Source organism: Elaeis guineensis, chromosome 6, assembly GCF_000442705.2.
Source record: "Elaeis guineensis isolate ETL-2024a chromosome 6, EG11, whole genome shotgun sequence".
NCBI lineage: Eukaryota > Viridiplantae > Streptophyta > Magnoliopsida > Arecales > Arecaceae > Elaeis > Elaeis guineensis.
The window spans coordinates 2,986,301-3,012,838 of NC_025998.2; the positions used below are offsets into that span (position 1 = coordinate 2,986,301).

The following is a 26,538-nucleotide window of genomic DNA, read 5'->3' on the forward strand; positions in this document are numbered from 1 at the left end:
TACATAATATAACAACACGATGATGATATTATATAATATTTTATATATTATAATATTTTATTTTATTTTATTTTTATACAAGATAGGACGATTATGTCTGCCTTATAATAACATTATATATCTTATATATACTTCACAAAGATATTTTTGATAAAAATTTTTAAAATAAAATATAATAAGATTATAAAATTTTATTATTATATAATATTCAAATCCATAATTATGTCCATTCGATACAAACGTACAAGCTATTTATCTAATATCAGATTTAGATACTTTTCTTAGAAGTATATTATTATATATTAGAGAAAACATGGATGGTTACGATCTGTTTATTTTTTAGATAAAATAATTTTGATCTATCATTTGATAAAAAAATATTTTATCTATATAAATTAATAAATTAAATAAATTTATTATTTTAGTTATATATATTAATTTTTTTTATTTAAATAAGAAAAAATTAACAAATCAAAAGAGGTGTATTTATGTTAAAGATTTTTGTACGTGTATACCCTTCCAAATATTCAAATTTATGTAAATATCCTCATAAAATTACTATTTACATATATACATATATATATATATATATATATATATATATATATATATATATATATATATATATATATATATATATATTCTTATAAATTTTTTTTTTGCACATCTTCCTGTAAGAATATTTTTATCATTTTAATTTTAACCTGTTAATTTTTAATAATGTTAGATGATATAGGTATATATGCAAAAAAAAAATATTTTATGAAGGTATATGCAGATATCAGTTTTGAAAGAGTATTTATGTAAATTTAAATATTTGAAAAGATATATATCTAAAAAAAATTTAAATAATTTAAATAATTTTTAATATTAATTATGATTAATTAATTATTTATTTTTATTATTTTGAATAAAAATAATTATTTTAAATAATATAATTTTTTTTTTATTAGATAATTCAAAATATAATTTTAACCGTCCGATCAGCCGAGCCCACCGCATGTCCTCGGGCGATTGCCCTGGCCCGCCTCCTAGGAACATACTCACGTCCAAGCGCACTCAACTAGGCTTAACAATGTCAATTTGGAGGTCCTCTAACCTAACTGCAGTTGGAGTCGGATGCGGGCCAAGCTGGACCAGGAGCCGGCCACTTTAATTAAAAAAATTAGAGAAAACTTATAATCTTTTCCCTGGGACACGAGACGGTACTCTGTTGGGTGTAGCTAGGGAGCGAGCGCTCTATCTTCCAGCCCAAGTCTCCGTCTCTCTCCCTCTAGGGTTTCTCCTCTTCGTCGCGCGAGCGCTCCAAAGATGGTGAACTTCTCTACTCCTCCGAGATGTTGATCTCTTAGTCCACCGAGCGAAAGAAATCTGACATCTTTCTGTTTAATGAGAAACTTGCTTTTTGATTTCTTGGATCCGTGAACAAGAATTCGATTTGCGTTTGCCCTCAGTTTGTTCATCTGTTCTTGATATCATTGTTCCATGGTTTCTTGTGGAAACCAGGATTTATGCCTGTAAGTCTGTCAATTATAAGATCCCAACATCGCATTTGCATAAGGTTTCAATCAATCGAATCAAGAAACACAGTATTGTAGGAAAAGGGGAACAATGAAGAAAGTTTTGCTTCTGGGTGTAAAAGTTCCGTGAAAACAGGCACTAGAGCTGTTAAATGGTCTCTATGCTTGCAGTATGTTCAAGATTTTGATCTTGGTGCTTGGAAATTGTGGTTGGATGGATTTTTTTTTTTTTTTTAATTCTATATAATTTGAACTATTGTACTATTATATTACCTGATATTTGTGAATATATCCTTGGTGGCATTTGATATTTATACTGTAATTTTCAATACCGGGTGATTTCTCGCTTCTTTATGTAGGAACCTTAAATCATAGTTGCTTGATGCAGGAAGAGAATCTCGATGCTGCAATAGAGACCCTTTTGAACGTGGAGAAGCAAATGAGGCTTGCAGGTGATGTTGCCGGAACCAAGAAAGCTGTTACTGACATTGTGGAGCTTTGTTACAGAGCCCGTGCATGGAAGACTCTGAATGATCAGATAGTTCTTCTGTCAAAAAGGAGGGCCCAGCTTAAGCAGGTAGGAAAGTTGGTTTCTTGCTGAGTTTAAATCGATCTATTTATCGAATTGTTAGACGCTTAGAGCAGGCTACGTTTGGAATTCTTGTTTGCTATGATACCAGCGAGCCTAGTGTAGTGAAACCACCTTGGTGATATTTTTGTTAGTTCATGGGCATGTACAATCAAAAATACAGATCTAGGTGCAGGTGAACTGTGTTTTTAGTATGTCTTCTTTGTATGTTCCTAGGTTATCGAAATTTAAGGTCACTGAGGTGCCTCTGCTTTGTTCTGAAGTATAACATATGTTGACATGTTATGTATTTAGGTTGTTCACTGTTAGATTTTAAGTGCTCAAGTGAGAAAGATATTTCATTGAGAGTGGGTTTGGTGTTGGAGATTTTTTTTTTTCCTTCTATTTTCTTTCTTTTTTCTTCTTCTTCTTCTTCTTTGGTTGAAAGGGATGTGGAAATCACCCGTCCTCTCATCGAAGTGATCAAAATAATACAAAGGCTGCCAAGAGAAAAAGGTAGGCAGTTCGAAGAGACAAACCGCAGTTACAAACGAAAAATTAATGCAAAACAAGGCAATGGAAACAGAGCAGAAGCAATCGAGCACCAGCACTTATGCTAACAGATGTTTATCCAAACTTGATGAACAGTGAAGGTGTGGCTGAGGTGCCAAAAAATTAACTTAAGGCTTGGGCTGCACAAAATTCAGAAGCACTGGCATCTTGGAATTCTTCAAGCATGATGCAACAATATAAAAAGATTAAAAACTAAGGAGAAATTTAATTGGGAGGAGTTGAGGTATGGAATTTGAATGAGAATGGATAACTTTCATTCTAATTATTTGATCAAAAGAAGTCTTATTTTAATTTTGATTTTGGAATGGAATGAAAATGGTCCGATATAGTTAAGACTAAATTCTTATTTTCTCTTGAGAATTCAAATTTTTATTTTGGACTCTAATTTTAGTTGTGAATAAAATGTTTTGAAAGATTTAGCTATTCTGATTTCGATTTTAATCCATTCAGATCTTCATTCTGATTACAAACTAAATATTTTTTGAGAGTTTGCATCTATATTCGGCCAAAGCTTAGGTTTTTAAAAGATCTAATCTTCAGCTGTTTTTTTTTTTCAATACATCCTTCCATTTTAAACCTCTAAAATTTAATCCAAAATTTAAAGACACCATTAGCTCTTCGACAGGAGGGATGTAATGGCAGCTGATGTTCCATGAGACAGAGGATCTCATACAAGATGTCGAAAGTAGTTTTCGACTTTGTGTCATATTCTCTCAGACACAGGTACAATTTTGTTATCACGCAAGTTGGACAATTTGGAAAAGGAGTTGCATAGAAGAACAAATGGAACTCGAGAGCCTTGTCTGATACCGATGTTGAGGGCGGAATCGATATTAAGATTAAAGATGAATGATAAGATCATATTATAATAAAAAATAAATTTTAAGATCTAATTAAAAAAATTTAAAAATTTTGTGAGCAATATATTTTCACTTAAGATATGGGAGTGCTGCTCTAATATTTTTTTTTCCTTAAAAATAAAAAAGTATTCAGAAAGAAAAGTGTAGAGGGTGAAAAAAAAAAAAATTATCCGAACGCCGCGTCAAAAGACTACACAATACTTGTAGCGAAAAGGACTCCGCGATTCCCCTGTTCTCAAGTCAGCCCCCCCCGAAGACGCCCCACAGAGCGAGACAGAGAGGGAAAGCGCTGGTCTTGGCTCCCATGGAGGGTTTCGGACCGAGGTCCTACAACGATGGAAGGATGCAGCTCGGGACCTACGGCGGCCGTCCGGCCCCTCCCCCTTCCGGCGTTTACGATTCGAGGAGCTACAGCGCGTCCTACGACTCCTCCGCCAACCCGAGCAGCGGCTATGGATACGGTTCCAGGGAGGTCAAGTTGGACAAGGGGAAGAGGTCATCTGGTTCTTCCAAGAAGGTGTGGGTCTTCAGCGACCCGGAGTTCGAGAGGAAGAAGCGGGTGGCGAGTTACAAGCTCTACGCCGTCGAGGGGAGGGTGAAGGGGTCCCTCAAGAGGAGCTTCCGATGGCTCAAGGATAGATACACCCAGGTGGTTTATGGCTGGTGGTGATCCCTTCTTCTGGTATGCTACTCGCCATCTTTCCTCTATGATTTCCTCTGCAAAAGGCATCTTTTTTATAATTCAATGGTTTTACTTTTGACTTCTTGTTAATAGTGTTTTTTTTTTTTTTTTTCTTTTCTCTCATGGGTTTTGATCGGTGTGGACGAATATTTTATTTCCTATGGCTGTTTACATGGTATTGGAGACCTTATTGTCGTCTTTATTCTTCTTCTGATCCTCTCTGTTTGTTCTGGATTTTATCCTTGCAATAGCTTTTCAAATTTTTGCTGAAGGCTTGGTTTTTTTTGTTTTATTTGACGCGCTTTGATGAGCAAGTATCTGATTGCTGATGGCTAATATTTGTTTGTGTTCCCTCTGTGGGGCTCGCAGGTTTTCCTCTTTCTATTTTCAGTTTCTTCTAAAAATTTTAGTTTCAGTTTTTTCTTTTCCCCCCTTTCAGTGGTTCTAATGGATCCGAAGAGATATTTAATTTGCTATTGCTATTTGCATACCATCGGTAGGAAATAATAAATAGATTTTTTTTTTCCTTTTTAAGCAGGATGGTCAAACGTAGGGATTTATGTAGACCTGGCTTCTCTTCGTAGGAGATTTTATTGATTTTCTGTAAGTGTCATCCTTTGCTAGTAGTTTGGGCTTGCTTATGGCTTCGGAGGATTCTGCACTTATCAAGGTTTTAGTATGCTTATAAGTTTTAAATCGTTTGTGTGAAATGTAATTTATCCTCCTGAAATTTTTTTTGCATGTCTGAAATACATGGACTGTTGTTCACCTAATTCCTAGGCTGTAGGATAATTTGATTATTGATCTTGCTGAAACCCCGTATCACCTTTCAGTTCTTCGTAAATTCTAGTTACCTTTTTCTCCCTTCCTTATTAAAAATTTAGGAACTGTTTGGGGTCATTGTTAATTTTGTGGCTTTGTTTCTTTACATATTAGTGAAATCCCACATGCAGCTTGATGGTGAGGATAACACTTGCAAAAAAAAATTATGTTACTCCTTGCTTTTATTTCCACTCGTTTTCTTTAAGCAATAAATCTTTGCTGCCGCAAGCTCTGAAGATTTTACAAACAACTTAGAAAACAAAAGGATTTCATTGTACTTGTTGTTCAGTCTAGTTCACATTTCTTCTTGGGCTTTTTTGAAAAAGAAAATGCCAAGCAAGCCCTTAATTTTTGCTTTTGGTTCTCAAGGTAAGCCTACATCCAGCATTGATCTGTGTTCGACACCCTGCCCTCCCCCCTCCCAAACCCCACTCAGGGCCTGTTTGGATGGTCGGGCCTAAAATCCCATAGGAATCGTGGGTTTGGGCCAATACAACCATCCAAATCAGATTGAGCTAGGCCATGAATCCTATAGGATTTTGAGCCCAACCATTCAAATAGGTCTTTAAACTCTTGGGTTTCATAATCATCTGCATTCTTTTGCAACTTGCATTTTTTTTTCTCTCGTTAATTTAGAGTTGTTTGAGATATGAGCAAAAGGATTGATGAGCGGTTTCCACAACATGGCAGTCCTGCATATATATATATATATACCTCATGTTATGCACATTCATATAACAAAAATAGAATAAGTTAACTCTGCACGAACTATATTTACATTGTACAGAAAAAAAATGTGTATAATGGCATGTATTATAAGCATAGACATAAGTCTTCTAGTACCTGATACCAATGTTCCAAGTCTGGGTATTGGACCTCTGTACCAGGACATGCATGCTGCTACAGCCAGCTAAACAACATTCTTAACCTCTGTACACGATTAGGTTGGTATGAGACGCCCTCCTATTGACCGGTACAGATCAGTACTCGCATAACTTGTATGAAGAAAAGCTAAGAAGTTATTAGTTAGTTGATTTTAGAGATTATTGGTTCATAGCCATGAAACAGGATTTTTTTTTTTTTTTGAGAATTATTTCATATCAATTATTGTTTATCTCTGGATAAAAATTGTTAGAATAAAGGTCCACATTACTATGTTTTGGGACATGTGATAATTTGTCAAAACACAATAATCATGGCTGGATGTAATCCAATATGTCAAAGATGGAGGTGATTTCTTCAACCTTAGGATAAGATAGGTAGGTTCTAAACATGGAAATAAGAATTAATGCTTTTGCATTATAGTTGGTTTTGATAAATGATCGGGTGACTATATTCTTATTTCAAATTCCAACTGATTACAAACCATTTTGCAACTTGACTTTGGATACTTGTGATAATTCTTGATTTTTTTTGTAACTCTCTCTCCTCTCTCTCTCTCTCTCATCAGTCCAGTGTACTGTTGTATGTGCTATTATATGCAGTTCACTTTGGTGATTCATTTATCTTGTGATAAGACATTCTTTTGGTTGCAAAATAAAATTGGCTTTTCATTTAAAGTTGAGTGTTCTGCCAATTTTCCTAAGAAGGCCATGTTAGTGATCGATGTGAAAAATGTTATATGGCTTCCTACTCTTTCTATCAGCAATTCTATTTGACACAAGTTTTATGATTCCAAAATTCTGATCTTTATTCTCCTCAAATATCAAACATTTAATTATGACAAAGATGAGGTCCTTTTGTGGTTTCTTCCATCTGATATCTGCTGTTAGGGCATCAATATCATAAGGAGAAGTCTCCTAAAATGATTTATAAATTGAAATCTGCCGTCTTCATGGTCCCTCATCCTATAGTAAATCTATGTTCAACTGTTCCCTTTTGATTTGCATATATTGCTTTATCAGTTTGAAACTCTGTTGCTATAAATATGCTTGGCTCACCAAAAGTTATCTCACAAGTAAAAGCTAATGTACTGGTTGCCATAATCTGGTCCTCTTTTTTTTTTTTTTTTTTGGAAAAAAAATGTGGACATGGTTCACCACCTTTACAGTCAGAATCTAAATCATAGCTGTATTATATTCCATGCAGGACCAAACTGCGTGGACCTGAAATGGCCTTTTGTCAGAATCACATCTTGCAGTATCATGTCACCCTGTAGGATATGTACTCCTTAATATTCACTATATCGAACTTTTTTGCTTGGTCATGGATCCCTATTTCTTTTCAGAGAATGTTCAATAGTTTAAATGTTGAAGCTGTGATGGTATTTGCTGATTGGCTTCACTCTGAGCACCAACCTTATGCTCCAACAATGGGTCATTTGTTGTTATCGGCAATACCAGCCTGCTTGAGACGTGTCCTTCTTGTCCGCCATGAATGATATGTGTAGAAGTCTTGACACTAGAACAATCTATTACCAATTCTACATGACTTTTGGGGACCAAGATCGAGGAAATCAAGCTTGGGAGTTATTGCTACAGATAATCAGGAATAACGATAGCTCGGCATTGCAGACAAATAATTCAAGCATGATTAAGACATTTTGGAAATGTTACTTTCTAGAACGTTTCCCCTCTTTTCTCTTGTTTGCTAGTTTTCTGTTTTTGGTTTGGCATTGAAAAGATTAATGCATTCTAATTTTTGGTGCCGTGTACGTTGGCAGGGAACAAGTCAATACAGCGTGGTTGCAGTTTGAGCCATTAAAGGGGCGTTATATGTCTCAAGTCTGTTGCTTGTGACGTCCATTTTGAAAGGGAAAAATTCCAAAATAAGTTAAGCAGAACGCTTTGTATTCCCATGTTGTATATTATTTTATTTAGTCTGATGTTGTATAGACCATTTAGATTTGTCTAGTGATGCGTCTGTGTGATTCTCAGTCCAAGTTCAGGTTCCATACACTTGCTTTGGTTATTTTATGAAGTGCTTTGTATCTCTGAATTTAGTAAGGAGAAATAATTCATGTGGGAGCTTACATTTGGTTTGACTAGTTATTCTTTATTTGAGTGACTTGGAACACTTGATATACCATGTATGTTAAAATTGGTGAGTTTAAGATTTGGTTATGGAGCCTAATTGCTTGTTAATGAGTGGGATCAAGACAGTAAATTGCAGAGCAGATGGAAAGAGGGGTAAAAGTGTCGAACAAACTATGATGGAGTTTGATCTTGAGTTAATCTTTAATGGAGAGCATGGACTGCTGTTATCAAAAAGCTCGTGATTAGATTTCGTGGGAAATTCCTCATAACATAAATCAATGAAAATTAAAGCCCAAAGATCTTGAGCTTTGGAAGAATCTTTGTAAAGATTCCGTGGCTGCTGGGTGAAACTTTGAAACCTGCGAACCCCTGTGAACCTCTGAAAAACAGGCGCCTTACCCAAAGTTATTAGGGAATATTACATAAAAATTCCTCTCCACCCGTCATGTCTTCCTCGGTGATGAGCTTTTCCGATTACCAGGTGACGAAGAAGAAGATCACAACCAGTGCGACAAAGCCCTGACCCACACAAAATGGTAACATTTTTCTGACCACCAGCTTCCACCAAAGACCGCCGCTCACGCTGATCAACCTCGGACACGACCCAACTTGCCTTCCTGTCCCCCGACGCTACCTTGGCTCGTTGTCGACGGGCCTTGGTGGTCCTCTGCACCTTCATCATCATCTATTTAAAAAATTATTGGTTAAAATTATTTTATTAAATATATTTTAAATTATCTAATAAAAATTAATATTTTTTACGTATATATTCTTCTAAACATTCAAATTAATATGAATATTATTTTAAAATCAATATTTATATGTATATTCTCATAAATACTTATTTTAGATGTATAATATTTTTTTATTTTTTTTATATATATATCCACATCATTTAATATCATTAAAAAATTACTGATTTAAATTTTAAATAATTAAAATATCTTTATCGATAGATGTACAAAAAAATTTTCTAAGAATATATATACAAATAGTAATTTCATGAGTATATTCATATAAATTTGAATATTTAGAAGTATATATACAAAAAATTTTAATTTAATTTTTATCTATTTCATCTAGGTGGATTCAAATCCTCTTATTCTACAATATAGTAACATATTACATAATATAACAATACGATGATGATATTATATAATATTTTATATATTATAATATTTTATTTTATTTTATTTTTATGCAAGATAGGATGATTATGTCCATCTTATAATAATATTATATATCTTATATATACTTCACAAAGATATTTTTGATAAAAAATTTTAAAATAAAATATAATAAAATTATAAATTCTTATTATTATATAATGTTCAAATCCATAACTATGTCCATTCGATACAAACGTATAAGCTATTTATCTAATATCATGTTTAGATACCTTTTTTAGAAGCATATTATTATATATTAGAGAAAATATGGATGGTTACGATCTATTATTTTTTAGATAAAATAATTTTGATCTATAATTTGATAAAAAATTATTTTATTTATATAAATTAATAAATTAAATAAATTATTATTTTAGTTATGTATGTTAATTTTTTTTATTCAAATAAGAAAAAAATTAACAAATCAAGAAAGGTGTATTTATGTTAAAGATTTTTGTACATGTATACCCTTCCAAATATTCAAATTTATGTAAATATCCTCATAAAATTACTATTTATATATATATATCCTTATAATTTTTTTTTTGCACATCTTACTGTAAGAATATTTTTATCATTTTAATTTTAAACCGTTAATTTTTAATGATGTTAGATGATATGGGTATATATGCAAAAAAAATATTTTATGAAGATACATGTTGGTGCAAAAATCCGTCTGCGCCAGAGAAGCTGGAGTCGAGGGAGTCGCGGTCGCCGTCGGGACCTGCAAAAGAAGTCTAAACCGGAGGTGGGGTTGCTCCGGCAAGACCCTCCGACGCTCAAGTCAGTTCTTTGCCTCAACAAGAATGGAGTACTCGAACGAAAATTTTAGCAGAATTTCTAGGTAAAAACGAGAGCTTATAGAATAACGTATCTGGGTTCCCCTTTTATAGACAGAGGGGGCAACAAATTGATAGTGACGCCTGTAACCGTCTGGTAGTGGACCGCCCAGAGTCAGGAAGAATTTATTGCGGAGGGTAGTGGAGTGGGATCGTGGCTATCACCGTGGCTCGCCACGTGGAATCAGTTACGGGGAGTGGAGCGGCATCCGCTGTCGTGACTCGTCAGGGAGTGGTGGAATCGCACAGAATCCGCCGCAGGGAGTGGAGCAGAATCGTGGCTGTTAATACGGCCTGTCAGGGAGTAATGGAGCTGCGCAGGATCCGCCGCAGGGAATGGAGCAGTGTTGTCCGTTACTGTGGCCTGCCAGGGGATCCAGACTTGTCGGCCGAAGTTCGGTTGGAGTCGGTAGCGAGGTCCGGTACCCGTAGGAGTTTGGACGAGGTCTTCCGTAGTCGGAATAGAAGACGAAGCCCGGCTCTCGTAGGAGTCCGGGCGGAGTCTTTCTTGCGGTTGAAGCCGTGGACGGAGCCCGGCTCTCGTAGGAGTCCGGGCGGAGTCTTCCTGCAATTAAAGTCAGTGACGGAGCCCGGCTCCCGTAGGAGTCCGGGCGGAGTCTTCCCGCAGTTGGAGTTGGTGACGGAGCCCGGCTCCCGTAGGAGTCCGGACGGAGTCTTCCTGCAGTTGAAGTTGGTGACAGAGCCCGGCTCCCGTAGGAGCCCGGGCGGAGTCCTTCTTGCGGTTGAAGCCGTGGACGGAGCCCGGCTCCCGTAGGAGTCCGGGCGGAGTCTTCCTGCAATTAAAGTCAGTGACGGAGCCCGGCTCCCGTAGGAGTCCGGACGGAGCTTACCAGCAGTTGAAGTTGGTGACGGAGCCCGGCTCCCGTAGGAGTCCGGGCGGAGTCTTCCTGCAGTTGAAGTTGGTGATGGAGCCCGGCTCCCGTAGGAGTCCGGGCGGAGTCTTCCTGCAGTTGAAGTTGGTGACGAAGCCCGGCTCCCGTAGGAGTCCGGGCGGAGTCTTCCTGCAGTTGAAGTTGGGTGCGAAGTCCGGCTCCCGTAGGAGTTCGGACGGAGCTTACCAGCAGTTGAAGTTGGTGACGGAGCCCGGCTCTCGTAGGAGTCTGGGCGGAGTCTTCCCGCAGTTGAAGTCGGGGACGGAGCCTGCAAGGGTCAATCCCGCTGAGAACTTCGGCTGAGGGTATTTTATATCCAACACCAGTCCCCCTACTTTCGAGTTTGAATTTCGAATGAAGGAAGTACAGAGAGATTGGCATAGCCGAAGTTGTCCCCTCGAATTCTGCGCACAACCGCCCCCAGATATTTTGACATTAAATGTGCGCGTGCTGGAGTCTTTTCGAATCGGGATGATACGAAGGGACCCTTCGAAATTACCGCTGGTACACTGGCCCAGGTACGGCACAATAATGGCCCTGCCAACCGTCAGTCGCTTTTAGCCGCCTGCCGTGGCGAGTGGGACACGTGTCGAGCGCGGGCCGGCCTAGGGGGATTCGCGATCATTATGGCGCCGGATCCCAGGATCTATTTAAACCCGTCCTTCCACCTTTAGGGGTCCTATTTCGCTTCAGAGTTCTATCAGTATCTGTTCTTTCTTCGAGAGCCTTGTTTCTCTTGGCATCTTCTCGGGCCATAGGCGCCCTTCGAGTCGTCCCTGTCCTCGCCCCTCTGCATCCCTCAGAGCGATCTAGGTTAGTCCCAGAACCTTCGTCTTTCTTCCCGCCACTTAGGGGCCTTTTCTTTGCCATTTTTTTTCTGTTGTATTCCTCTGAGTTAGTCTCCTGTGACCTCTCATCCTTTGTCCTGTCCGTCTTCTTCGGGATCTTTAGAGTCTTCATTCGAAGTTATTCGAAATATCTTCCGGCTCTTCCGCTCCCAGCGATTTCGGGAGTTCTTTCGCCTCAACCCCCCAGGTCCCTCGTTCTGTAGATGAACCCACATCTGGGGCTGGGCTTCGTCCGATTTTTGTGCCGGACGTCATTCCATGCTCCCTGACTCCGAATGAACTCCTTCTGATAAGGGTTCAGTATGGAGTTCCTCCAGAGTACGACCTGGAGCTGCCTGGCCCCTCCGACCGGGCTAGCACTCTCCCACCCGATCTTTTTTACCTGTATCAGGAGGCGTTCCATGCCGGACTCCGGCTTCCACTTTCGTCCTTTGTTGTCGCCCTCTTTCGCTTCTTAAACATCTCTTTGGCTTCTGTTGCTCCGAATTCTTTTAGGTTTTTGATAGGGTTTCTCTCCCTTTGCCACGTAGTCGAGGTCCGACCGTCCCTCTCTCTGTTTAGGCACTTCTATACTTTCAAGCGTCATCTTTCGGCGAAGGACTGGTGGTATTTCTCCCTTCAGTTCGGCAAGAAGAGGTTGCTGAAAGGTGCCCCCTCTTCAATTCACAACTGGAAGGAGAAATACCTCTTCGTCCACTGTCCGACCCTGAGGCTATGCCTGCCCCCTTGGGGCTCTCTGAGGGATTCTGTCCGCTGGGCCCCCAGCCTGGGGGAGGACGACCTCTAGGCTGCCCGGAAGCTTCTCGTCTATTCCGCTCCTTCCTTCCCATCCGTCTATAAAAGGGGAACCCCAGATACGTTATTCTATAAGCTTTCATTTTTACTTAGAAATTCTGCTAAAATTTTCGTTCAAGCACTCCATTCTTGTTGAGGCAGAGAACTGATTTGAGCGTCGTAGGATCTTGCCGGAGCAACCCCACCTCGGGTTTAGACTTCTTTTGCAGGTCCCGCGGCGACCGCGACTCCCTCGACTCTAGCTTCTCCGACGCAGGCAGATTTTTGCACCAACAATACATATGCAGATATCAGTTTTGAAAGAGTATTTATGTAAATTTAAATATTTGAAAAGATATACATCTAAAAAAAAATAAAAAAATTTGAATAATTTTTTTAATATTAATTATGATTAATTAATTAATTATTTTTATTATTTTGAATAAAAATAATTATTTTAAATAATATAATATTTTTTTATTAGATGATCCAAAATATAATTTTAATCGATAATTTTTTCGATCAGTTGGGCCCATCGCATGTCCTCGGGCGATTGCCCTGGCCCGCCTCCTAGGAACGTACTCACGTCCAAGCGCACTCAACTAGGCCTAACAATGTCAATTTGGAGGTCCTCTAACCTAACCGCAGTTGGAGTCGGATGCGGGCCAAGCTGGACCAGGAGCCGGCCGCTTTAATTAAAAAAATTAGAGAAAACTTATAATCTTTTCCCTGGGAGACGAGACGGTACTCTGTTGGGTGTAGCTAGGGAGCGAGCGCTCTATCTTCCAGCCCAAGTCTCCGCCTCTCTCCCTCTAGGGTTTCTCCTCTTCGTCACGCAAGCGCTCCAAAGATGGTGAACTTCTCTACTCCTCGGAGATGTTGATCTCTTAGTCCACTGAGCGAAAGAAATCTGACATCTTATCTGACATCTTTTTGTTTAATGAGAAACTTGCTTTTTGATTTCTTGGATCCGTGAACAAGAATTCGATTTGCGTTTGCCCTCAGTTTGTTCATCTGTTCTTAATATCGTTGTTCCATGGTTTCTTGTGGAAACCAGGATTTATGCCTGTAAGTCTGTTAATTATAAGATCCCAACATCGCATTTGCGTAAGGTTTCAATCAATCGAATCAAGAAACACAGTATTGTAGGAAAAGGGGAACAATGAAGAAAGTTTTGCTTCTGGGTGTAAAAGTTTCGTGAAAACAGGCACTAGAGCTGTTAAATGGTCTCTATGCTTGCAGTATGTTCTAGATTTTGATCTTGGTGCTTGGAAATTGTGGTTGGATGGATTTTTTTTTTTTTAATTCTATATAATTTGAACTATTGTACTATTATATTACCTGATATTTGTGAATATATCCTTGGTGGCATTTGATATTTATACTGTAATTTTCAGTACCGGGTGATTTCTCGCTTCTTTATGTAGGAACCTTAAATCATAGTTGCTTGATGCAGGAAGAGAATCTCGATGCTGCAATAGAGACCCTTTTGAACGTGGAGAAGCAAATGAGGCTTGCTGGTGATGTTGCCGGAACCAAGAAAGCTGTTACTGACATTGTGGAGCTTTGTTACAGAGCCCGTGCATGGAAGACTCTGAATGATCAGATAGTTCTTCTGTCAAAAAGGAGGGGCCAGCTTAAGCAGGTAGGAAAGTTGGTTTCTTGCTGAGTTTAAATAGATCTATTTATCGAATTGTTAGATGCTTAGAGCAGGCTACGTTTGGAATTCTTGTTTGCTATGATACCAGCGAGCCTAGTGTAGTGAAACCACCTTGGTGATATTTTTGTTAGTTCATGGGCATGTACAATCAAAAATACAGATCTAGGTGCAGGTGAACTGTGTTTTTAGTATGTCTTCTTTGTATGTTCCTAGGTTATCAAAATTTAAGGTCACTGAGGTGCCTCTGCTTTGTTCTGAAGTATAACATATGTTGACATGTTATGTATTTAGGTTGTTCACTGTTAGATTTTATCAGTGCAAAGCTCATTTGCCCAAAATTATCACACGGTTGAAATGGTAGAAAATATGTATTAAACAAGAGAATGAAGAGGACTAGATCCGAGGATAGCATAGCAATGCATAGAGAATGTGCTAGTTTCTTGGAAGAGAAGTTTTGCAAGTTGTTATAAAAAAGGAAATTTAGCACAATGAAGCAAAATTTCCTTTGTAGTGCTGGGTAGATGTGATATTGGATGCAATCATGCAATTATTGAGATTTATACTATCCTCACTGTAGGTCCTCATATTTGTATATGATCTTGGTGGTTATTCTCTGGACTTCTTAAAAAGCTAGCTATTTTAGATCAGGGGTCCTTACTTGACCATGTTGAATCACTAATGGAGGGGATATCCATTGCATGAAGATATGGGTGTCTTGATGGGTCTAGAATTCACTAGACTTATTGTTTACCATGTTATAGTGAATGACAATGTGATCCATTGTAACCAATATTCTGCGCTGGTTGAAGCATTTTAGTCTTGGTAGTCCATTCAAGTCTTCTGTGAATCCTGCATTTGTTTTGGTAAAATGATGGATGAGCGGGATTTTGAAGAATTTGCTTTCATTGACCTATTTATAGCCTTAAATTGGAGCATCCCTTTGACCTTGATGATTTGGAGTATGAATAAGAAATCAGTATCTTAAAATGGTCCTACTGTATTGGGGCCTATTTATGCTGGCGTACACCATTACAATTTCTGCACTTAATATGTGTGCATTATCATTATACATTCTAAAGCGGCTAAGAGATTGGAAAAGTATATTCTCTTAGAGGGGCCTTAAATCGTGAATAGATGTCTGAGATATTTTCTGCATGTTGGGATGGGGTTGAGTTAGGGGAATTAAGAGAGTTGGAAATTATAATCAGATTTTTGGGCGGAACCTAATGGTACAAATTAAGTGATCATTAACAGAGTTGAAAATTATTAGTAGTTTTTCTTTGAGAGGATCCTGATGTTACAAGTATAACTTAGAAGTGGGATTGTGGAAAAGTATCCTCAGATATTTACGTGATCATAAGTTAGGGGCTACTGAGTTGAATGGTAGTTTGCCATTCATTGTGGAAAGGGGAGTAGTTCTTAGTGAAAAGTTAGACAATTATAGAGAAGGAGCAGGGTTTGGGCATGCAAACAAACTTGTATATATTTTCTTTTCCAAATGCCAAAGGAGTATTTTCATTCCTTTTGTGAAGAGACATGGAGAGTGAAGCATAGAAAATGCAGCAGATGAAATGCTAAGCCTAGATTGAATACATTCCTACTCTGGTATTCTAGGCCCTTCCTTTCTGCAAAATACTATTATATAGACCTTGTTCAAAGGTAAAAGAGAAGTTGGAGAGCAAATTAAAGATACTCTTGTACCAAGATGGTATCCGGGGATGCTTCAATGAAGAACATATTGAGTAGATCCAGTACCCCTAATTTTCTTTGTAGTAGAATGGCAAGGATCCTTAAGGTTTGGGAGGAGTCTGTTTAGGATGCAAGGTCTGTTGGGGAAATATATGAGCTATATTGTGTTGCAGTCACTTTGATGTTTTTGGTGGTTAATGCCATTCATCTCCTGGAGTTATGTAGGTTAGTAAAAGCATTTTCTTTCTTCATCCCAGGAGAAGTGAAATAGCCAATTTGGTTTATGTGATTGCATAGAAATATCTACATCTGAAGATGTGGTGCTATCTAGTGGGTTATTATAGCCATGCATGGCAACTCCTCTCTCCCTCTCTCTGGGATTTCTTTGTGGGGGATATACTACAAATGGTTATTTTCAACATAGACATGAGCTGTACCCTTCATGTCACAATAACCTGTAGTTAGTACATTCAGGCGTCAATGACTTAATTATAACATCAATATCCCTCCTTTGCACCTCCTCAGACATACAGATTATATATATGGAGGGAGATAGAGAGAGTTGAAACATGGTGGTTTATGAACTTTAATTTATATTTTGGTGGATTGTTCCCCATTGCTACTCATTGTTGGATGTGGGGATGCTTGGTCCTGGCAGACATGTAGATGTGTTGCTGGAAGCCAGTTTGCTTTTGCAAGCACCTAGGGCTGTGGTGGAGTAAGGATCAAAAAGAAAGATGGGCACTATATTTCTGATTTAAACTATTTATATGATTAGCTTCTTCTATTTTTCTGCATTGAAAACCATTATCTGGTTGGCCTATGATGAGCCCCAATTGAGTGCTCTAATCTGGTTTTGTTGGTTGTACTTATTCAATTTATTTTTTGTGGTTGTTTGTTTGCATGCAGGCAGTCACTGCCATGGTACAACAAGCTATGCAGTATATTGATGAGACACCTGATATTGATACGCGCATAGAATTGATCAAAACACTGAACAGTGTCTCTGCTGGAAAGGTGAACATGTGATCATTAGAGGATACCTACTTTAGGTCATTTTATTTACTTAAGCTTGCAAGTTAGGTTTCTTTTCTCTTTACAGATATATGTTGAGATAGAGCGGGCACGCTTGGTAAAAAAACTTGCGAAGATTAAAGAAGAACAAGGCCTTGTTGCCGAGGCTGCTGATTTAATGCAAGAAATTGCTGTAAGTTGATGTACTGAAACATTTCATGATGATTCTATCGGTTTTCACTGGTACTCTTGTTGTATTTGTATTGATGTACTGAAATGTTTCCTGACAATTCTATTGAGACACAGTTTATTCAGGGATTCTTGTTGAATTTGATTACTGACAATTAGTGGTTAAAATTATACAATTAATTTTGTTTTGTCCACTGACTGTTTACTCTTCAGGTGGAAACTTTTGGAGCAATGGCAAAAACAGAGAAGATAGCATTCATTCTCGAACAAGTATGAAATCATGTTTTAACCTTAATTCATTGGCTCAATTAGCAAAATACTGCTACAAGACTGGCATATTCCATTACTTATATATATACATATATATCTTCAAATCAAACAATTCCCAGGTTCGTCTGTGCTTAGATCGCCAGGATTATGTACGCGCACAGATTTTGTCAAGAAAAATTAGTCCTCGGGTTTTTGATGCAGTTGCTTCAAAGGAGAAGAAAAAGCCTAAGGAAGGTGATAATGTTGTTGAAGAGCCTCCTGCTGATATACCTTCCCTCTTAGAGTTGAAGCGCATCTACTATGAACTAATGATTCGGTATGGTGGTGCTTTTGCTCATCAAGTTTTGTGCATAAGCTGCTTAACCAGTCTCTGTTGAGGAGAGTTGAATCTTTTGGGTCCAAGGCACCCTGTCACCACTCTGTCTCCAAGGAAAAAATTTAATAGGCTTTGTGTTTGGCTATTTGAGCATCTGCTTGTGTTCTTTTCCTTCTCCTTCACTGTTCATTGCTGAATATTTTTTTTGACTTCATATCAATGTCCTCTGTCTTCTTTCTGATTGTTTACTGAATATTGTTATTGGTGATTACTGATGCACTTTTGTACGACTACAATATGAGTTTAGCTGTTCGAATTTGATTTTGAATGCATAATAACCTTTGGAACTCCTTCGCTCATCACGTCTGACATGTTGATATTTACTTCCTTTCTTCCATTTCTTATTATTAAGATCTGCAAGTTAAATGCAGTATTTGTGTCAGCAGGAGGCATCATGTGTAAGAATAGTTTTTATTTGAAAAGCTGTAAAATAATAAATAGCTATATATAAGGGCATTTTAGTGCATGAGGCTTCCTCCATTATAGGTTCTAGGGAGGTCAGATGTATGTAATCTTAACCACGCACACAGACAGGCTGTTTCTATGTTTCGAACCTGTGAGACCAAGGTCACAATGCAACAACCTTGCTGCTGTGCCGAGGCTCTCCCCTCTATAAACTAATGAATAATTGCAGTCCAAAATTTTATATTTTCGAGGTTGGTTGGTTGTGAGCTCTTGGACACATGGGTGAGCTGGTGTTTCTGTATGACTCGTGCTTGTGCCTGTGAAATCTGTTATTTGATTCTGAGATGTTCTATTATGGCGAGTAGTTTGCTTGGAATTTATGTATTACTATCTGATTATGAGATGTATTAGGGAGTGCAGTCTACTTTGATTTTAAGATATTATTTACATTTTGGTGTCATGATGATTGGATAACTATTAATTAATAATCATTGTTTTTGTGTAGTTATCACTCTCACAACAATGACTACCTGGAAATTTGCCGTAGTTACAAAGCAATATATGATATTCCATCTGTGAAAGAGGACCCAGAACAGTGGATTCCGGTAAATATCTGCCTTCTGTTCTTTTATTAATCTTGCAATATTTTTCTGAACAAAATTTTCTTTGTAGGTGCTCAGGAAAATTTGCTGGTATTTGGTGTTGTCGCCACATGACCCAATGCAATCCAGCCTTCTCAACTGTACCCTAGAAGATAAAAATCTTTCTGAAATTCCTAATTTCCGGTAGGTGATTTTTTGGATTATTTTCATCACACTTTCTATCCAATTATTTTATCTGATGTAAGATCTTCATATATGCTGTTCTCTTTGTTGGCCCACCATCTAAGTCTGCTGTTAAAGCAGCTAGTTACCATGGAGGTGATACAGTGGACCGGTCTTTGGGAGATGTATAAGAATGAGTTTGAGAATGAGAAGACTATGCTTGGAGGATCTTTGGGTGCCAAGGCAGCAGAAGATCTAAAACTGAGAGTCATTGAACATGTATCTATTCTGATGCTCAGATTTTTGTTTCTTCCATTCCATTTTTCATTTTTACTTTATTTTAAACTTTATAAATTTGCAAATCTTTTGCCTTCTCAGAATATTTTGGTAGTATCAAGGTATTATTCAAGGATTACCTTAAAGAGGCTTGCTAATTTGTTGTGCCTGAGCTTACAGGTTTGTTCCCTTTTCCTTTGCTCAACATGATTATTCATGCAGATCTGTTATTCCTACATACATTATTTACCGTACTCCGAACTCCTAAGATATGCAAAGTGATTGATTTTAGGCTTCACCTCTATTCCTTTGGGTAGCCATCCCTTGGTGAGGATGCAAATATAACAATTTCCCCAATTTGGGGGGTCTTACTGCAGCATTTTTTGGTGTTATTTTAAGGTTAATAATTCATGGTGCTTATGGATGAAAGAGTACGCAACAACGTCCGCAATCTTGGTACCAAATATCATCCCGGTATGTTTTCAGTTTGGTAGCATGGTCGGTATGATATGGTGTACACCCCCTACCAAGAAAGCTCCAACCCCTTTTTTCTCACTTTTTATCATGCTATTGCCTGAAACCGGGTGCTATGGATCAATATGGTATGGTATACACAATGGTTCTGGGTGGGCTTGGACGATAGGTGCAGTTAAGCTTGGTACCGGTTGGTTCGGGGCATGTACTGACCTAAATGGTGTTTTCATGCAGTTTTGACCGGGTATGGTTCCATACATCATGAACCAGGCAGTTTGGGGCAGTTGAGCAAACATTGTTATGCAAGTTCTGTTTATTTGCATCTGCTGGCAACTTTAGTTGGGTTTTAGTATGAGGCTTTAATGTGGATTTAAGATGCACCCCCGAACCCATATTGTCAATATTTACCGTTGGTTTAAATAAAGAGTGGAGCTTTAAGGTAATTAAGTCTTGCTTGTAGAATTTTGATTTGGTCTGGAGAAGATTCAGAGATAATTAATTGAGTTCATTGACATAAATTTGTAATTGAAGCTCCTTCCTCCAGGAAAAGTGGGTGTAAATGATCCACTACTTTCTAATGACTAGTCATTCCTTAGGAAAGATCAAATTCCTAGTGCTATCTCTACTCGAAGCATTATCGGATCAGCTTGAACTTAAAGAGCTTTTCTTTTGTCATCTTATCTTTGGAGAACCTTATATGCCTTAATTTGTTTCCCAACAACCTCCAGAGTGGGAGTTTGAACTCATTATCTGATCTTTTCTTTTAACAAAGAAGATGCAGGTTGTGTATATTGATCATAACTTTGCCTACAGACTCAGTTTATGTGACCAGAGGTGCCAGACCTGTTTCCTATTCCCTCTGGAACTTGATAGCTGGTATTCCATTTTTTTTTTTTTTTTTTTGTTACCAGAGGTGCCAGACCCATTTTGTATTCCCTATAGAAACATGCTCTCATTTTTCCTTCTTTTATACTTTTTCAAAATTTCTTTGAGAGATCTCTATCTTGCTGCTGTGCCTCTCTCCGCCACCGGTTCTGGTAATTAAGACCTAGAATCAGGCACCAGATTGCAGTCCATTTGGCACATGAGAATGTGGACTATGAGTCTGGGATATACGGGGAGGTATTGGATAATACTTACAATGATTGATCTAGTATTATGCTAGTTATGTAAAGTTTTGAAATGTTTGTTGCAGTTAGGTTGATTTTCTAAGTCATATCTGCCTAATTTCTAAGTTGTTGGATGTAGCATGCTAGTATTGTTGCATGAGTAATTGCATAGATTGATGATGGATATTAAGTTTGGCTAAAGCTGAGATTCGTGGGTAAGAACCAACACTTCTGTGATAAAATATAGCTTGGTTTATAGAGCCTAGGTGGTGGAGGCACCTGAGCACAAGGTTTTAAATCCCGTAGGATGGGACTGTTCCGGTTTTTTCATGGGATGGGACATGCTACCGTCCTGTCCTATCCTAATACTTGGGACAAAGGATGTCTCAAGATGTCCAATTGGGACATTGTGACAATAGCGGGATGGTTCTGTCCTGACACTTGGAATGGTACCTAATATCGGTGTCCCATGAGGCATTTCGTTGTGGCTTGAGTCTTTGCCTGGAAACATAAGTTACCAGGTGTGCTGCCTTCTCTGGTTATGATGAAGATGCCAACCAGTTTTCCCTTTAAAGGGAAATTGAGGCAGAAGAAAGGAAGGTGCCTATTGCTGCTTGCTTTAGCATAGTTGTGTGGCAGGTCATGAGAAGTTGCTGCTTTGCTTGTTGACTGGCTACATTGCAGAGTTCATCTTTGAGGCTTGTAGTGACGATAACGTGGGATGCACTGAGTCCCTTTGCTTGCTGTATATATGTTGAGGCATGCATGAATTATTGCCACGTGTTTTGTAATTTTAGACATTCCAACTTGCATTTGGTCCTGCCATCCTTAGGAAAGACCAAATTTTAATTCTGATGGCAGCGATCCTGGAAACTCTGGATTTTTGGATCAGAAAGATACATGGTTGGCCATGCTTTTTATTTGTGGTCTTGGTGCATCAGCTTCTTGAAATTGGAAGTTAGTTTGTTGTTTGTACCTGCTGTTCATTGATTATCCACACCCTATCAAGGGGATTCTGAAAGCAGCATCTTTTGGGATCACATTCCATGGGGCTATGACATTTTGTGGACATTGCATTGAATTTATTGCATATGTTTCTGGTCTTTGTGAAATTGTGTTGAATCATGATTCTAGGAGGCCAATTTTATGTCTTATTACTTTGCTTGGGAAGGGAAGAGCTCAACTTGCCAAGCAGTTTTGCCTTCCTCTTCTTCTTTTTACTTTTTTTTGGGGCTTGTTCAGTAAATTCGTCTGGTGAATCAAAAATTTCTTGTTTAGAAGGAATAGAAAACTTCTTCAGGTTGATCCACTTGTTAGTGGGGCTGTCCATAGAATAGCTCCAGATTGAAATCTTGTTGCATGGCCCATATTTGTTCTCAATAAATTGCTAATTATATTTGGATGTATCAATTAGTAACAGAAAATAGTGGAATTGCATGTATGTTGAGACATGGTTGTTGCTTTCATTTTTATCCCCTTTCGTGGGGCTTCACAAGAACCAATGATGTCGCTAACTATCCTCAAAATAAGATGGTCAGGTATTTTGTTTACCCCCACCCCCCCCACCCCACCCCCCCCATGTATCAAAGTGTTTTGGGACTTACGGATATCTTTTATTCTAATTTTTGGTTCTAGTCATTCTTGTACTGCAGATCATTTACATATGATTTTTTTGCAATGTACATGAGAATCTAGCAGCATATCTTTCCTTCATGCTTATTTCCTTTTCATCTCAAGTCTGGTTTCTCTGTTGTTTATATTGTGTATCATATGTATCTGCATTCTGGAATATGCTTGTAGTTTTTTTTTTAAATAAATAAATAACTATCTAAGTTTTATGCCTTGCTCTCTGATTATTTTTCAGGAAGGTGAGAAGCATTTATCGGATATGGTGGTGTCAAAATCCCTGACTGCAAAGATAGACAGGCCAATGGGAATTATTTGCTTTCAGAGAGCCAAGGACAGCAATGACATCCTTAACTCTTGGGCGATGAACTTGGAGAAGCTGCTTGACCTTGTCGAAAAAAGCTGCCACCAAATACATAAGGAAACCATGGTTCACAAAGCTGTTCTGAAAGCTTAGTCACGTATTTTACTATGCCACAATGAGATTTTGTCTAGGACGGTGTGGAATTCTTAAAGAGTTATAAGATGACATGCCTCGGCTTCTATTTTGCTTCCTCCCTGTCAAATTTCTGTTTCATTTTCTTTCAAGCACTCGATAATTCGTTCCAAGCTTTTTACAGGGAAGCGGCTGAGCACATTCTTGTTATACTGATTATATTTGTTGTACTAAACCATTTTGCAACAACCATTATATGTTTTCCAGTGTCAAGTATGGCAATTTATTAAATGTACCATAAAATTTCTTTGAATAGTCAATGGTAACTTCGCTCTCTATGGCAAATCTGTTGTGGTATTTACCGTATCGTCTCTCTTATGAGCAAGCGTTCCAAAGAAGAAACCGAGGCCGTCTGCCTGAGCAAGCGGAGAAAATTGGGCTGGAAGTGACTAGGCAAGCGGAATGGGAGGGCCGTCAGCGTCGAGCTAGGAAAGCCGGGATGCAGACCTCAAGAGCTCTGACGAGGAGTGGTGTTGCTGCCGTTCAGGCTCTTTTGCTAAAGGAAGCCATGCATCAGGTTGGAGATGGCGTAATGAAAGCCCAGCCATGGCACCGAGGTGGTTGTGATAGGAAAGGCCACAAACGCTCTATGATTGCCTTCATGATCCCGAATAATAAGAGGCACATTCATCCCAGACAGGATCGGTTAGATAGTGAAAGAAGAATGTCCTATACATCAATCGTAAATATGTTGTGATGAATTTTTTTTATAATTTTTTAATTCATAAAATGATATTTATTATTTGAGATATTGATTCATCATATTAGCTACATCTTATTATGTCTAAGATTATGATGAGCTCCAAAAATTAAGACAATGATTTTAGGAGATATGAATGATCATATTAGTGAGATTTAAAATCTTAAAATCTTAATCTTAAATATTTCTGGTCGTAGGAGCATTGAGTCGGAGATCAATGTTCTGGATAGACTGGCACATCCTATGTATACTCAATAGAGAAGTGGCAGATTTCACTAGCTATTTGTGTGGGATACTAATACGAGGATGTGGGTGCTCATTTGAAAAATGAGTCCATTGAATTGAATCGATGAAAAAGAACATCTTATGGAAGCTTTACTTGCACGTTAAAGATGGTTCTCTAAATGGAAGTTGTGCAAGTGATCTTTAGACCTGAGATCATCATAGAATCTTGTGCATATGAATTCATATTTTGGTTCATACACAGGCATGGCATTAAGACATGTACGGGGTGTTCTGGATATGGTGGAGTGTATATGGAGGTTATGAGTAGGTCAACATGGAATCGATCACTCCTAGTAAGAAGAAATCGCATCCTGTGTATTCTCAATCGTAGATGATTTGGAAAAAATCTTTTGGCCAAAAGCAGAAAGGAGATTAAAAAGAGTTTCTAATACTTCTTCATTGGAGTCATCATTGGTTAACTGAGAATCGATATGAATATATGTTTGAGTTTGACATGATTTCATACTCATGAACATATTCAGCGTGCAAAGATGATCGAAAGATTAATTGTATGGTAACTTGTCACTGAAGGGTATATTTGATATTTTTATCAAAATTTTATATCTTCTAGGTAGTCATGATACGTTGCTAGATGTCAATCTTGATTTGTAGATTTTTGATTGAATTAAAGAGTTTAATTCGATCGCCAATTAGAAATGATTATAATTATTGAACTCGGATTAGCTGGATTGGATCTAAATCGATTAGATTGAAATCTAATCAAATTTGGTCAACTTGCACCCAGACCTACTGCCAGCTAGATGTGGAACCCAATGGATCACACACATATGGAAATTGGCCAAGGATCTTTTTGAAATTTTGGATTCAATCAGGACTCCGGTAAGCATGCTAGCACGTGTGGAACCCTTGCTCCTTTGGAGGTCAATTTGGTCTCATCCCTTGCTAATTAGCTAGCCCAATTTATTGATATTTGGGTCAGGTCATGCCACCTGGAAGCAGCCCAAATTGGGGTGCCACATCCCATTTTAACGTCAATTATGAAGAGTCCAAGTTGTGAAGGACTCTTGGCGCAAAACAGGTTCTGCGTACAAGTGTTGGCGTGGGTAGAAGAAAAGAGTCCTTTTGACATGAGATTAAGATGCGTGTGATAGCCCATATCACCCTCCATCCTCTGGCACATCTCAAAGCATGAAATATATTTTTCTGAAATTTTTGGGATGGAGAAAAATTAAAAAAAGGAAGGAAGTCACGCATGCACGTGCAGAAGCATCGCATCTCTCTGAGATTTGGAGAGTCCTTCTTCTCATCAAATGCTTTCAAAATGGAACGACTTTTGGTGATAACATTTCACACTTGACAAGCTATTTTTGATAATTTTTTTGAAATTTTTTCAGGCTTATCTGGATGCCAAACGAATGCCATAAGTTCCTCCTCACGCCTGCACGTGCGGTGATCCGACTTTGCGTGAAAGGATGTGAGACACATCCATTTGTGGGAATTTTTATCCACTTATTATATGTTCTGGAATCAGGATTAAATCCTCTATCCACGAGAATTTTTGAGAATTTTTTTGATTTGAGAAGGGATACAAAAATATCCCTTCTCTAGTCGCGCATGCAGAGCAGGGTGCGGATCGACGTATCATTGATAAGAGTCCTTCTGTTTGAAGGAACTCTTATCTCTGATAATCAGATCAGATAGGCCTCTTGGATGAGATGCATCCCTCTCTTTTGGCATCCCTCTAGTGGCTATGAATTGGCCGGGGCACTGGGTGTCCGAGATAATTCAGAAAGAGTTTTCAATTTTATCTCTATTGCTATCTTTTTTTCTTATAACCTATCTTAGTTTTAGGACAAAGCTTTGAGATTTAAGATAAAGCCTTATCTGGTCCTAACAAGGGTTGTGAGGGTCCTAAAAAAGGAGGATCAGAAGTCCAGAAGAGGTTTTGAGAGGGTAGAGTCAGTTTCTTGGAGAAACTTGACTGGTATGAGGCTAGTCGAGTTCTAACGGCTAGAACTCTTAAAGCAAGGTGAAGAAGAAGCGCTGTCCTTGGTTCAGTTTCCATGTGGATCACCATTGGAGGGTGGACACTTGGACGCTTTATAAAATTGAGATTAGTGCTATAGATATTCTTCTTATCCTAATTTATATTTATTATACTTTGATTATTATGTCAAGGGTTTTTGGGCATTGGGGTTTTCGGTGCATCGGATGTTTTGAATGAAAATTTTAAACACCTAACCCTTCCGCTGCACCACTGAAACTCATTAGTGGTGTCAGAGCCTATCTTAATCTATATAATCAAAGGTTAAAATATTATCTTGATTGTGATCAAATATGAATTTTTGTTTTGGTTCAAGTCGAGTCAAAGGTTGAACCCGATTGAATATCCAAACCCTCGCATGTCTTAGAGATATGTTTTTAAATATAAAATACATGATGCATATATAAAATCTTTTTTAGTAGCTTAGTACTCTAATTGAGTTCATCACCAGGTCGTCCGGTCATAAGAGCAAGTAGGGTTCAGAGATTCTCTTTTCCTATTAATAGGGTACTCTTATGACGCGTAAAGGTGCCATTATGATGTCCTAAGAAGAAGAACTACAAAAATAATATTTTATATTCATACATGTTATTAGAACTTCATGCATATGTGATATATTTGAGATGCTTAGTTATAATCATATTGAATGATTATGATTTCATATCTTAGAGATATAA

The 26,538-nt window shown here is 38.1% G+C and overlaps 2 protein-coding genes across 5 annotated transcripts; both read left to right on the top strand.

Moving 5' to 3' along the window:
• Positions 1 to 1,211: 1,211 nt before the first annotated feature.
• Positions 1,212 to 23,131, top strand: LOC105047644 (26S proteasome non-ATPase regulatory subunit 12 homolog A). Of its 4 annotated transcripts, none has more exons than XM_073258903.1 (12): positions 1,212 to 1,314; positions 13,980 to 14,168; positions 16,782 to 16,889; positions 16,975 to 17,079; positions 17,289 to 17,345; positions 17,465 to 17,661; positions 18,632 to 18,731; positions 18,799 to 18,911; positions 19,016 to 19,169; positions 19,269 to 19,346; positions 19,566 to 19,640; positions 22,614 to 23,131. In XM_073258903.1, exons 1-12 carry the CDS (start codon positions 1,312 to 1,314, stop codon positions 22,830 to 22,832), a joined length of 1,398 nt encoding a protein of 465 aa, XP_073115004.1. In that variant the 5' UTR covers positions 1,212 to 1,311; the 3' UTR covers positions 22,833 to 23,131. The 4 variants fall into 4 exon arrangements, with proteins under 4 accessions (XP_073115004.1, XP_029121138.2, XP_073115005.1 ...); XM_029265305.2 differs by lacking the exon at positions 1,212 to 1,314 and adding an exon at positions 13,228 to 13,376; XM_073258904.1 differs by lacking the exons at positions 1,212 to 1,314; positions 19,566 to 19,640 and adding an exon at positions 13,229 to 13,376.
• On the top strand, positions 3,648 to 8,008 carry LOC105047646 (uncharacterized). The gene is made up of 2 exons (XM_010926669.4): positions 3,648 to 4,203; positions 7,688 to 8,008. The coding sequence occupies exon 1, from the start codon at positions 3,826 to 3,828 to the stop codon at positions 4,189 to 4,191; it is 366 nt and encodes a 121-aa protein (XP_010924971.2). The 5' UTR covers positions 3,648 to 3,825; the 3' UTR covers positions 4,192 to 4,203; positions 7,688 to 8,008.
• Positions 23,132 to 26,538: the final 3,407 nt, after the last annotated feature.